The 14,702-nt window shown below is 44.7% G+C and overlaps 2 protein-coding genes across 2 annotated transcripts in view; one reads left to right on the top strand and one right to left on the bottom strand.

Moving 5' to 3' along the window:
* The window catches only part of BORCS8 (BLOC-1 related complex subunit 8), a 32,365-nt gene extending 20,769 nt beyond the window's left edge, over positions 1-11,596 (bottom strand). The window contains exons 1-2 of the mRNA XM_068234190.1: positions 11,520-11,596; positions 6,426-6,605 (exon numbers count right to left, since the gene is read on the bottom strand). Coding sequence (XP_068090291.1) covers positions 6,426-6,534 — 109 coding nt within the window. The 5' untranslated portion in view covers positions 6,535-6,605; positions 11,520-11,596. The remainder of the gene's footprint in view (positions 1-6,425; positions 6,606-11,519) is intronic.
* RFXANK (regulatory factor X associated ankyrin containing protein) overlaps positions 1-14,702 on the top strand; it is a 78,607-nt gene that overhangs the window by 2,358 nt on the left and 61,547 nt on the right. The window lies entirely within an intron of this gene.

Here is a 14,702-nt window from a genome sequence, read left to right as displayed (position 1 = left end):
CATAGTCAGTGAATGCCTCTGCACCTATTTGCCCATTGACCATCCTTATTTATAATTTCCAGAAGTCACATGATAACTTCAAGTTTCTTCCTCCTCCCGATCCCCACACCTTCCTCTCTGCAAGTAAAGTGCTGCCTCTCCAGACCAATTACAGTGTGCAGCTTTGGATTATGGAGGGCTGTGGCCCAGTTTTTTTTTTTGAGCATTTAGGGAATGCTTTCAATCACTAGCATTGGCAGAGCGTTTAGAGATAATGTAAATGGATTTGACAGATTCCACTAGAGCGATTAAGGAAATCGCAATTGCAGGACATGCAGAATTTTGGGAGCGTTTCCATTGTAATGAATTGTATAGGAGCAGGGAAATCTCTCCCAAAATCACTTGCAAAACGCTATCACAAATCGCTAGCAGTTGCGTTTTGCTCTTTCTAATGGGTTCCAGGCCTAAGGCCTGGAACCCACTAGGATCGCTTTTCTAAACGCTTTGTGATTTGAAAATCTCTTGCTAATGTAATGCTATGGGTGTGATCCCACTTGAGCGATGCGATTTTATAAAAATACCCCATAGCATTGCCAATTAGCAGAGCTTTTTCAAATCGCTAGCTTTTAGAAAAGGCTGCTAGTGGGTTTGAGCCCTCATAGAGATCACATTTATCTCTGCGAGTGCACTAAAAGGAAGAAGAGCCTGATAAGTGTGATATTCCTATTCAAAATTCCTGTACATGCCTCATTTAATCTTGTATCTAAATAGTACTGGGGTGTTCAGGGTAAGGTTAAAGGATACCGTGACATGATGAGATAGACATGGGTATGTACAGTGCCTAGCACACAAATAACTATGCTGTGGTATTTTTTTTTCTCTTTCTCTGCCTGAAAGAGTTAAATATCATGTATGAAAGTGGCTGACTCAGTCCTGACTCAAGACAGGAAGTGACTACAGTGTGACCCTCACTGATAAATTCCAACTATAAAACACTCTCCCAGCAGAAAATGGCTTCTGAGGCCTGGTGCACACCAGAGGAGTTTTTCTGAGCGTTTTGAGTTTTTAAATCTGCCGCTAATGTTATCCTATGTGTCTGTGCACACTGGAGCAATGAGGTTTTGTAAAAAACCCCATAGCATTACATTGGGAAGAGCTTTTAGAGGTTTCAAAAGCTCTTCCCAATGTAATGCTATGGGGTTTTTTACAAAACCTCATTGCTCCAGTGTGCACAGACACATAGGATAACATTAGCAGCAGATTTAAAAACTCAAAAACGCTCAGAAAAACTCCTCTGGTGTGCACCAGGCCTGAGAGCAGGAAAGAGATAGAGTCAATAGTTTACAGAGTTTAGCTCTGGTATAAGTCAATGTATGTGTCATTGAGTTATAAAAATAAATAAATAATAAAATAAAATGTAAAACTTAAAGTAGATTAAAACAAAACTGTGGAATATCTTAAGTCATTTTTAGGAGGAGGAAGATACAATAATTTAATTTATTTTTGCATCGAGTGTCCTTTAAGATTGGGAAACTCAGCCATAGGAAGGAACATTTTAGCTTTGGATAGTGTAAGAAGATGATGTTTAAAAGGCTTCAGGGTCCTATTGCTGGTTTTTGTTTTATGGGCCTCACCTGGGTCATAAACAGTAGTAAGGATTGCTGGAATGCAATTACAGTCAGAATCTTGCATTCCCTATAGGGCTCTATTTACAACAACACTTTTTTGGTCGCAAAATTACCTCCAGTGATAATTACCAACTTTTCTGAGTATTCACAAAAAATTTACTGAGTGTGATTAACCTCCTTGCCGGTTATCCCGAGGGGTAACCTGCGCAGGAGGATTTCTCAGGCCCCGCTGGGCCGATTTGCATAATTTTTTTTCGTACACGCAACTAGCACTTTGCAAGCTGCGTGTAGTACGCGATCGCCGCCGCTACCCGGCGCGCCGAGCCGCCGCCCCCCCCCCCCCGGACCTCTGCACAGCCTGGCCAATCAGTGCCAGGCAGCGCTGAGGGGTGGATCGGGATTCCCCATGACGTCCCGACGTCCATGGCGTCATACCGGCCCGTCGCCATGGCGACCGGGGTAGCCCTGCAGGAAATCCCGTTCTGAACGGGATTTCCTGCTTACTCTGATCGCCGAAGGCGATCGGAGTGGGTGGGGGGATGCCGCCGCTCAGCGGCTATCATGTAGCGAGCCCTGGGCTTGCTACATGATTTGAAGGAAAAAAAAAAAAAAGTGCAGTGCTGCCTCCTTGCCGGCGGGAATTAGACCGGCAAGGAGGTTAATGTTCGATAAAAGTACAGTAAAACAGTCGGTAATGTTGCGGTGTGTTAAGCGGTCGGTAACATTGCGGTAATTGGTCAGTAATGTGTGCGGAAATAAAGCTTTTTTTGACCACCACTGTAGGGCAGCCCATATGCTTGCCACCCATTACACAGAGACGACAAAGCCTGTCACATTTATAAAAGTGTGTTCGGTAAAAAAAAAAAATCTGTGTGGGAAAATACCGTATTCGGTATTTTAGACATCTGTGTGCTCATTCATAAAAATGTTTGCAGTTGCGATAGCAGTGCGGTGATCTCCCGAACTAGGCTGGCGGTAGGCTTGCGGAAACACGAGAGTTGATACATTTTCTCCTCCAGAGACAGCCTTACAATAAAAGAGGCAGCCCCAGCTTCCCTTTAGATGTGCATTTCTTTAAAATTGCCTCCGTTTGCCCTGAATCTCCGCTGAATCGGTCTATTAGGGCCCGTTTCCACTTGTGCATTAGTCGCGGAAAACGCAAAAAACGAATTCGCACACGGATGTGAATTTTACCGCAAATTCGGGCGTTTTCGCATATGTTAATGAGTATGCGCATTTAACCATGTCAGTGCCTGTGTGCATTTACACTGATTTTATGCGAAAACGCACCCAAATTTGCGGTAAAATTCTCATACAAAAAACGCACGCGAATTTCCTATCACACACCACAAGGCAGTGTACGAATTCTGAGGTCTCTGCCATGCAGAATTTTTCTGCACAGAAAAACGCTCAGAAATCCTGACAAGTGGTAACAGTCCCATCCACTTGTATTGCCTATGCGAATCTGCATGCAGGAAACGCATGCAGATTCGCTCTAGTGGAAACGGGCCCTAAGTCTTTCTAAACAATCTATTTAATTGCCACAGCTTAGAATAACTTCAAGAAATGTTACACATGAAGGCTTTCTGATGTGAAATATCTAAAAACAGGTACCCAAAAGGTTAAAAAAAAAAAAATAGCCTGGGTATTCTGGAAAGCCTTTTTTGTTTTGCTCTCACTGCTGCTGCCTGGGAGGTCTGTCCCATTAGCTTAGCTGTTATCCGCATGCTTATTGCCTTTTCGAAGGGAGCGGTATTCTCCGTCCTGATACCGCCTGCTCTAATCTTTATGAATTGACAGTTAGGCCTCTTTTCCACGAACTGTTTACAGGCAGTGAAATGCCTCAAACTCTTACAACTGCTTGCTGCTGCCTGGCAACTGCTCACTGCTGCCTGGCAACTGCTTGCTGTGCACACAGCTCAACAGTTCATGGAAAAGAGGCCTTAGTGACATGTGTTGAGATAATCACTGCACAAGGTGTTAATTTATCGCTCTGCTCTGGAATGTAGCTTTTCATGCGGTAACAGCTTTTATGAATGGACATTTTGCTAAGTGCTCAGTAAAGTCAGCTGTTTTCAGCATTACCGCATGCGGGAATGCTTTAGGGCTCGTTTCCACTATAGCGAATCCGCATGCAGGCACCGCATGTGGATTCGCATAGTCAATACAAGTGGATGGCATTGTTTCCACTTGTGCGTCGTGCGAGTGCGTTTTGGCGTGCGAGGGAAATCTGCACGGCAGAGCCGTCAGATTTCGCGTGCGGCAGGAATGCGGGCGAATCGCCCGCAATCCTTTTAATAGGGAAATCGCATGCGGCTTTGTCATGCGGATTTCCCCGCGATTTCGCATGTAAAGCTATGGAGCTTTACACAGGCAGTGACATGGTTAAATTCGCCTGGCTCCTTGCCATGCGAAATCGCATGCGAAATCGCGGGGAAATCCGCATGCGGAAACGCATCTGCATGCGATTTCGTCCGCGGTGGAATCCAGGCGATTCCGCACCGCAACAGTGGAAAAGAGCCCTTATGCATGATAGCCAATGTGGGACTTGAACTCTTGCACAGGGCAGAAGGAAAACATATAGAAATGCACCCTGTATGTATATAGAGAGTTTCACCTGTCTAATGCCCCCTCATCTGTGAATAATCACAACTGTAATTTGAACTCTCAACTGTGCCAGCTGGCTGCCTCAGCAGAGCAGCTAATTTATAAACACAGAATGTTCATCCTATGTCTGCTTCCATTAAAGCAGGAAGTACACATACTGGTGATTTATTGCAGGATTTGTATCAGCTGTAACAAATGTTTTTCTTTTAAAGTTATGCTGTTGCTTATCTTTTAGAGCAGAGGAGAATTTCCTTCTCGGCATCTATAAAATCATCTAAAAGGCTGTATGAGGTCAGAAAGTGCATCTTGACATTAGGCACACCCGTCTTCTCTGTCTTCTACATACAATTGACATGAACTTAAACAAAGTTCGAAAGGCTCCATGTTAAGGTGCGTACACACGCACTACCGCCAGCAACGACTGGTCCACCGGACCCTCCTGCTGGACGGACTTCAGCCGACAGTAGCACGTGTGTACGCGCTTTCGGCTGACTGACAGACTGTACACAGGCACTACTGTCGCTGGAACGCCCGCCCAGTGGGAGGGCCTGACACACCCATCGTTGCCAGCGGTAGTGCATGTGTACACACCTTAAAGAAAACCTGAACTGAAAATTAAAATCAAAATAAGCATACACAAGTCATACTTACCTTCCATGTAGTCTACTCCTCAGTGTCTTTCTCCTGTCCCACGTCCTGTTTGTTCACTGTGATCAAGTGAATTTTCTGTCCTCCATTTTGAAAATGGGCATTACCCATAACAGCTTTCTGGCCAGCACACAGTTAAACTGTAACATCGCCCACTTGGGCAATAGGGAAACATAGACATTTACCTGGTACATCAGTTTTCCTCTCAGCTATAACTGACAGCAACTGATATTTTACTGACAGCAACTGATAGATTTCAGATCTGACAAAATATTGTCAGAACTGGAAGGGATTATTGTCAGAAGAAAATGGTGAGCTTCTGAGAGTAACTGATGGCAAGGTAACTATGTAATGTTCATTTGAAGTTACCTCATGTGTTTATTTTAAATATTTTTACTCAGTACAGGTTCTCTTTAAGGCCTCTTCTCCATGGACTGTTGATAGGCTTCTCAAACTCTCACAACTGCTCGCTGCTGCCTGGCAACTGCTTGCTGAGCACACAGTTCAACAGTCCGTGGAAAACAGCCCTAAGACTGCAACAGCATATGCGAAAATCATCATCACTTGCCCCCTATAGGTGATAAGGATTTTTTTTTTATTTATTTCTTTTGGTACTTATCCGTTAGCCGGGCGCATCCGGTAGGTGGCGCTGTTGATGTAATTATGATTGGAATTAACTTCACGTCAACCTGTGAATGTAAACGCCGGATGCGCCCGGCTTAAACAGATCAAGCCTCTGGCTTGCTTCGTGAGTGTCTCGCTCTCCTCCCCCTCTTGCCCCCTCTCCTATGAGCCTTGGGGAGGGGACATGCGTGTCCCCCCCAGAGTTGTTCGTCGCGGCATTGCGCCGAACGACTCTGGGGGGACACGCATGTCCCCTCCCCAGTGTTCTATAGGAGAGAGGGCAAGAGGGGGAGAAGAGCGAGACACAAAGCAAGCCGGCGGCTTGATCTGTTTAAGCCGGGCGCATCCGGCGTTTACATTCACAGGTTGACGTGAAGTAATTATGATTGAAATTAACATCAACAGCGCCACCTGCCAGATGCGCCTGGCTAACGGATAAGTACCTTTGGTACTTATCCGTTAGCCGGGCGCATCCGGCAGGTGGCGCTAATTACTATTCCCCCTCCATGCCGACATGGATAGTAGGGAAAGATGTAACTCTGGTGGAGTTTTGTCACCACCTAGAGGATGCGCCCGGCTAACGGATAAGTACCGTACCTTTCTTTTTTTTATCACCACTTATCCGCACATTTATTCAATTAAAAATTTCAAAGTGGAGGAAATGTAGTCACTTTTTACCGCATGTGGAAAATTGGGGAGATAAATCTTTGAGAATTACACAATTGTGATCTTTTGGGTGATAATTTGCACATACTATTTTACCGCATGCGGTAAGGCATTGTGAATAGAGCACAAACACAAATCTAAATACAGATGCCATCTCAGTATGTCATATTTGAAAGGATAACTGCACTAGAACGACAGCCACAAAACATATTCTCAAATCTTTAGCATGATCTTCCCTTCCGCTTCTAAAGTTTTGCTAACACGAGCACTTACCTGACTCTGCAAGTTCATAGTACGGATTAAATCTTTGCATCTTCAAGATATTCATCCACATTACCAGTAACGTGTTGCGCTGGGAAAGGCGTGCGAGAGCAGTCTGCATTGCTCAGTAGGTTTCCTTGCGCTCTATAACACCTGTGCTATAACAAGCTTCTGGGATGCCAAATAATCCACCTGTGGAAAAGCTATAGATCTAGTTATACCACACAGCAGATTGACTCATATAGGCAGGACACATCCCCTCCTCCTCTTTCCTAAATGGGCCACCTTCCCACGTTTTTACATGGGCTTCATCCAGACAGTGATGATTATCTTTCATAGGAGAAGGCCAACCATGGTTGTACATTATTCATAAAATTTACACATGGTATATGCCAGTGTTTGTCAAACCTGTCCTCAGGACTCCCCAACGGTGCATGTTTTGCAGACAACCTCACCTATGCACAGGTGGGGAAGTAGTGTCTCAGCTACATGGAATCCACCTAGCTGAGACATTAATTACCTCATCTATTCATAGGCAAGGTTGCCTGCAGAACATGCACCGTTGAAGGGTCACAAGGACATGTTTGAGAAACACTGGCATATGCCATTAGTGTCTGACAAAACATTGCTGTGAAAGAGTAGCTTTTAAATCAATGAGGACGCCATCCTGCATAGTATTGGTTGTCTTGCTAATAAAAGATGAACTTAAAATGTAAGTTTATATGAATCTGTTGCTGTACAGGAACTTGAATTGAAAGGTGTCGGGTAATTAATCATTAGCCTTCAGAATCTGATAAGCTCTGTACAAAGCTCCAAATCTCCACAACTAGTTCCAGTTCATGTACCACAACCCAACTCAACCCTGGCATGCTTAGGCCTCTTTTCCAAGGACTGTTGAACTGTGTGCTCAGCAAGCAGTTAACAAGCAGCAGTGAGCAATTACCAGGCAGCAGTGAGCAGTTGTGAGAGTTTGAGAAGCATTTTACAGCCTATCAACAGTCTGTGGAAAAGAGGCCTACATTTTACATCACATCTTTAGGGATGGCCAATGACTTGCAAATAATTCTGATTTGATGCAGGATTATGCAAATTATGTATGCAACTTGAAAATAGACGAAATTAAACCTGGGTGAGACTTGATTGGTTCATTTCAAGCTGCATAAATTTGCATACAAAATTTGCATAATCCTGCATCAACATGGAATTATTTGCATCTCATTGACCATCCCAAAACATCTCTATTCCACGAACTGTGTGCTCAGCAAGCAGTTACCAGGCAGCAGTGAGAGTTTGGCCTCTTTTCCACGAACTGTTTCTAGGCAGTGAAATGCCTCTCAAACTCTCACAACTGCTCGCTGCTGCCTGGTAACTGCTTGTCGCTGCCTGGAAATTGCTTGCTGAGCACACAGCTCAACAGTTCGTGGAAAAGAGGCCTTAGAGAGGCATTTTACTGCCTATCTACAGTCCGTGGAAAAGAGGCTTTAGGGCTCAAACTCAGTTAGGCCTCTTTTCCATGAACTGTTGAGCTGTGTGCTCATCAAACAGTTGCCAGGCAGCAACAAGCAGTTACCAGGCAGCAGTGAGCAGTTGTAAGGGCCGGAACCCACAGGAGCGCTTTTGGCAGCGTTTTGGCAGCACTGCGATACGCTAGCAGTTTGCCAAAACGCTGGGCTAATGTTAATGGATGGAGCAACTTCCACAGGAGCGTTTGCGTTTCCCAGAAACGCAAACGCAAGACCTGCAGCATTTTGGGAGCGTTAGCGCTTCAATGTAAAGTATTGAAACGCTAGCAGAAACGCTCAGCAAAACCTAAACTGAGCGGTTTTGCTAGCGTTTTGCGGTTCAGCACACTGTAACAAAATGAAAAATAATTCACAGGACCAATCAGGATAAAAACGCAAAACGCTACGCACCCGCTGGGCAAAAAAATACAATGTTGCAAAACACAACCAAAAACGCGCATGAATCCGCTTGCAAACCGCTCAGACAAAACGCTAGCGGTTGCGTTTTGCGTTTGCTGATTTCAGTGGGTTCCAGGCCTCAGAGTTTGAGAGGCATTTCACTGCCTATAAACAGTTCATGGAAAAAAGGCCTAAGGCTTTGTTCACATTATGGCCTCTATTCATAAGGGCTTGTTTCCACTGTTGCGACGCGATTATTGCCGGCATTCCGACGCTTGTAAAAACGCATGCGGATGCGTTTCCGCATGCGTTTTTACCCGCGATTTCGAGTGCGATTTCGCATGGCAGGGTGCCATGCAAAATTAACCATGACACTGCCAGGGCAAAATAAAATTGAAAAAGGTGCGAAATCGCACGTGAAATCGCGGGTAAAAACGCATGTAACAAACGCATGCGTTTTTACTATTAAATACATTAGCGGCGATTCGCAAGCATTCCACTCGCAGGCGAATTCGTTGGCTCTTTTGTGCGTTTTTTTACCGCTGAAAAAAAACGCACCTCAACAACGCTACAGTGGAAACAGGCCCATCCACTTGCATTACATGTGCGAATCTGCATGCGTTGGACGCATGCAGATTCGCGATAGTGGAAACGAGCCCTAAAGCATTCCCACAAGCGGGAATGCTCAAAACAGCTGACTTTACCGACCATTTAGCAAAGTGTCCATTCATAAAAGCTGTTTCCGCATGAAAAGCTACAATTCCTGAGCAGTGCGGGAAATTACCGCCTTGTGCGGTGATTATCACAACACATGTCACTACATGTCAATTCATAACGATTAGAGCAGGCGGAATGGGAACGGAGAATACCGGCTGTTTAGATAACGCGATAAGCATGCGGCTAACAGGCAAGCTAATAGGGACAGACCTCCCAGGCAGCAGCAGTGAGAGCAGAGCAAACAAGGCATCCAGGAATACCAAGGCTGTGTTTTTTAACCCCTTCGGTACCTGTTTTCAGATAAATTTTACATCAGAAAGCCTGCATGTGTAACATTTCTGGAAGTTCTAAGCTGTGGCAATTAAATAGATTGTTTAGAAAGACTAATAGACAGATTCAGCGCAGATTCAGGGCAAGGAGAGGCAGTTTAAAAGAAAATGCACATCTAAAGGGAAGTTGGGGCTGCCTCCTTTATAGTAACTGTCTCTACACAGAGAAAATGGGCTCTATTCATAAAAGGTTACCGCAAGTTTTCCGCTCAAAACAGCGGATTTTCCCGTCCATTTAGCAAAGTGGGCATTCATAAAAGCTGTTCCCGCATAAAAATCTACAATCCCCCAGCAGAGCGAGAAATTTCCGCCTTCTCCAGTGTTTTTCTAGATTTATCTAGAAAAAAGTAACAAAATGGCCATTCATAAAGATTAGAGGAAGTGGTATGTGGACGGGAAATACCGCTTCCTCTGATTTTGCGGATTACATACAAGTGAATGGGACAGACCTCCCAGAGAGAGCAGTGCACGGAGGGACTCTGCCGGCTGAAATGTTTCCGCCTGCCTTCCGACAGCTTACCGCCAGCCTTCAGCGGGAGATCTCCGCTCTGCTATCGCAGCTGGCAAGATTTCTATGAATGACCACCCAGAAGTGTAAAATACCGCTGCGGTATTTTCCCTCCAGGAGTTTTTCCGACTCAGAAGTTTTATGAATAGAGCCCAATGTATCAACTCAGCCAGCACTGCTAGTTTAGTGCGGGAATTCCTCGACCTTTTATCGCAAGTGTAAACATTTTTATGAATTAGCACACAAAAGTCTAAAATACCGATGCGGTGTTTTCCCTCCAAGATTTTTTTTTCAGGAAATGTTTTATGAATAGAGCCCATTATCTGTTTTTGTAGAATTTTAAGATTTTTAAAATCGCCCTGAAAGCGCTTGTGCAATGATCCTCTATGAGAAAGTTCATATCAGCGATTTGTTTGCGATCTACTTTGAAAAGCGGTGTTTGAGCCATTTTTGAGGCTATTTGTCTCAGTGGAAGGTATAGGAAAAACGCAAAACGCTCCCAAAATCGCGTTGGCAAGCAATTGCGTGAGCGTTTTAAAAAAAAAAAATACATTGCATTTGTTTCTGGATTTTTTTCTGGATCAAAAGACAGAAGCGCTCTGCAAAAGCACAAAAACGAGCGAATGCGCAGAAAATTGCCGGAAAACACTTGGTTCTTTTCCATTAGCTGGACGCATCCACTAGGTGGCGATAAAACTCCACCAGAGTTACATCTTTCCCTACTATCCATGGCAGCCTGGAGGGGGAATAGTAATTAACCAGCCGGGCGGTATGGACGAGCTCAGCTCGTCCATTACCGCCGGAGGCTGCCGCTCAGGCCCTGCTGGGCCGATTTTCATCAAATAAAAAGGTGCACACGCAGCCGGCACTTTGCCAGCCGCATGTGCTACCTGATCGCCGCCGCACTGCGGCGATGCGCTGCGTGCAGCGGTGAAAGAGGTTCCCCCCAGCTGCCTGAGCCCAGCGCAGCCGGACCAAACAGTTCCGGCCAGCGCTAAGGGCTGGATCGGAGACGGCTGGCGTCAGGACGTCGGCTGACGTCCATGACGTCACTCCGCTCGTCGCCATGGCAACGAGGAAAGCAAACCAAGAAGGCCCGCTCATCGCGGCCTTTCTTGTTACTTCTGATCGCCAGAGATCAGAAGTACGCATCAGGGGCGCCCTCTAGTGGGCTTTCATGCAGCCAACTTTCAGTTGGCTGCATGCAATAAAAAAAATGTCCGGTCGCATTGTTTAACTGCATGCGTAAAAAATGCGGTAAAAGTCCGCAAAAGTTGGTAATTCCCGCAAAAAAATAAAAATTCACAAAAAAAAAAAAAGAGGTGCCTTATTTCTGACTTTACTTATTTTATATCACCTACTAGTACTTGGTGATATATTTCACTTCCCATTGACTTAAATGGAGTCTGGAGCCTTGAGTGCTGTGTTTGCTGGACTTTTGGACAAGTTTTTTATGCCACTTTTTTTTTTACGCATGGTTTCCGAATGTTTACATGTAATTACGCACGTTTCCCCAAAAATTTTTACGCATTGTTTCCACATGCGGGAAACATGCGGAACATTTTTAGTGAATGTGTAAAAAATGCGTAAATTATCACTGGCGGTGATATAGCGGAAAAAAATCGGTGATATAGCGGAAAAAATCTCTTACCGCATGTGTGATTGTGAATAGAGCCCAATGTGAACAAGGCCTCAGGGCTCATTTCCACAGGCAGTTAAACTGTGCTCAGCAAGCAGTTACCAACACTCTCACAACTGCTCACTGCTGCCTGGAAACTGCTTGCTGAGCACACAGTTCAACTTCCTGTGGAAAAGAGGCCTTAAGGGGCCACTAATGATCCAATCTTTTTCATCCAATCTTACCATTTCTATGTAATATAAGGTAACTGCCTGAAGTATCCATTCAGTATATTCACTCAATTTACCCTTCTACTACATAGATTTGGTAAGATTGGATGCAAAAGATTGGATCATTAGTGGCCACTAGGCCTCTTTTCCATGGGCAGTTGAAGTGTGCTCAGCAAGCAGTTACCAGGCACCAATGAGCAGTTGTGAGCGGAGCAGTGCTTTTCAGCGCTGCTAGATTTGGGCGCAGCCAGCGCCACCATAGACTATTATAGGAATCACATCTATAGCGGCGCTCAGTGAGTAACATCATTCTGTACTGTTTTACCTTGACAAAGGGGACCCCGCGGGGCCCCGAAATGAGTCGTCGGTATATGGAGTGGACTTGTGTCACATTGTTTGAATAAACCTGGACGTTGGTTCATCAGAGTGTGCGGACCTTTCCAATTTTTTTTGCAAGTCTACACTGGTCCAGCACCTCCATAGAGGTGTGCGATTCTTTCTTCGATTGTCAGTGAGTAACATCGGCACCGTCAGAAGACGGAGCCGAAGTTGCTTAAAAAACACAATAATTCAGCCTCCAGCAATCGCTGGAAGCCGAATTATATCATTCCCCCACTATCCATGGTGGCCTGGAGAGGGAATAGTAATTAACATGGCCCAGACTTGTGCAGAAGCAGGAACAGCCATATACCGTCTGTATCCTGTGCCCAAGTCTACCGGAGCCAATTTCAAATGTATGCGTGGTGAGAGTTTGAGAGGCATTTCACTGCCTATCAACAGTCCATGGAAAAGAGACCTTAGTGGGTTCCAGGCCTTAGGCCTGGAACCCACTAGTAGTACATTACTAAGCTATTTCTAAGGCCTTGCTCACATAAATCGCTATCGCAAGTGCTGAGTGATTCATTGGGCTCTATTCACAATGGGTTACTGCATGAGGTAATTTAGGCCTCTTTTCCACAAACTGTTGAGCTGTGTGCTCAGCAAGCAGTTGCCAGGCAGCAGTGAGCAGTTACCAGGCAGTGACAAGCAGTTGCCAGGCAGCAGTGAGCAGTTGTGAGAGTTTGAGAGGCATTTCACTGCCTAGAAACAGTTCGTGGAAAAGAGGCCTTAGGTAGTGATAAATACCGAACAAAATATCTCCATTTTGAAATTCACAATTTTTTTTCTCCCTAAATTACCTCTTGCGGTAAGGCCTCCTTTTCACGGACTGTTGAGCTGTGTGCTCAGCAAGCAGTTACCAGGCAGCCTTGAACAGTTGTGAGAGTTTGAGAGGCATTTCACTGCCTATTAACAGTCCGTGGAAATGAGGCCTAAAAGTGAGGTAAACGTGTGGTAATTACCTCAAAATCTATCTCCAATTTTAAATTCTTAATTGAATAGTTGGTGTTAAGGATTTTTTTTATCACCTACAAATGACAGGTGATAATTTCACTTCTCTGCTGTTGGCTTTTAGGATGGAGCCTTTTGTGCTTTGTTTGCTTGAGTTTATGTCAATTTTACATAGGAGGCAGAGAAGAAGAGTGTGTCTAATCTCAAGGCACACTTTCAGACCTCGTACAGTCTTATAGATTATTTTATAGATGCCAATTCCTCTCTGAAATTCCGCTCTGCTCTAAAAGATAAGCAACAGCATAATAACCTTTAAAGAAAAACATTTTTTACAACTGATACAAATCCTGCAGTAAATCTCCAGTGTGTGTACTTTCTGCTTTAATAGAAACATAGGGTTAACATCCTGTGTTTACAAATTAGCTGCTCTGCTGAGGCAGCCAGCTGAGAGCTCAAATTACAGTTGTGATTATTCACAGATGAGGGGGAATTAGACAGGCTAAACTCTCTATATACATACAGGGTGCATTTCTATATGTTTTCTGTCCTGAGAAAGAGTTGAGGTTCCACTTTAAATGTGACAGACTTTCCTGGGTCATCTCTATGTAATGGGTGGCAATAATATGGGCTGCCCTACAATGGTCAAAAAAAAGCACATATTACCGACCGATTACCGCAACATTACCGTTACTGTTTATTGACCATTTTACCACACTTTTATCGAACATAAAACACACACTGTAAATTTAATACTCAAATGTCGGTAATTAATACTGGAGGTAATTTTGCGACCCCCCAAAAAATAAAAAAATTTACCGCACATGTTATCGTGAATAGAGCCCACTGAGTTGGGTACAGTGAAGCATACAGTCGATGAAAAGTATGCTTCACTTTTATTGTTACAGGAAACCAGAGCTGAGAGAATATAAAAGTTTTATACCTACCTGGGGCTTCCTCCAGCCCCATGCGCACAGATCGCTCCCACTAATGATGGGCTTCCGAGTATGAGGCTTAATTGCCTCAGGTGTGCGGCTGGGAGAGAGGGGGTTACTTACCCATAAGTCCATTGTCTTCTATGCATTCCAAATGTCTTGCAAGACTCACTACCGTGCACTTCCTCCTTCCGGCTTGAAGGAGGAAGTGCACGGTAGTGAGTCTTGCAACGTGTGCAAGACATTTGGAATGCATAGAAGACAACGGACTTATGGGTTAGTAACCCCCTCTCTCCCAGCCGCACACCTGAGGCAATTAAGCCTCATTTTATACATGAATTTGAGTGGCTTCCTACTTGGAAGCCCATCGCTAGCTCTCACACCATCGTCCTCCGTCTTCTCCCTCTTTGGTACCGTGTCCCATAACTTCAGCCAGTCGCGGCCAGTCTGCGCAAAAGAAATGTACACTCTATGCATCGGGCTCTTTCACATTAGGGCAGATTTTCTGCGTTTCAACGCAAAGGATAAAGTTTGCGTTACCCAAGGTGAAATGAAAGTCCATAGACTTTCATTTTAGCTTTCACATATAACGCAGCCTTTTTGTGCGTTGCGTTCCACTGCACCCAGGCGCAGTTTTTTGGCCAACGCTAGCTTTATGCGTTACAATGTTAGTCGATGTAAAACGCACACTATGCGCGTTTTTAATCCGTTAACGCAGGCAATCA

This window comes from Hyperolius riggenbachi, chromosome 1 (assembly GCF_040937935.1).
Source record: "Hyperolius riggenbachi isolate aHypRig1 chromosome 1, aHypRig1.pri, whole genome shotgun sequence".
Classification (NCBI taxonomy): domain Eukaryota; kingdom Metazoa; phylum Chordata; class Amphibia; order Anura; family Hyperoliidae; genus Hyperolius; species Hyperolius riggenbachi.
The sequence above is the reverse complement of the archived record's forward strand: the minus strand, read 5'-3'. Positions and strand labels throughout refer to the sequence as shown.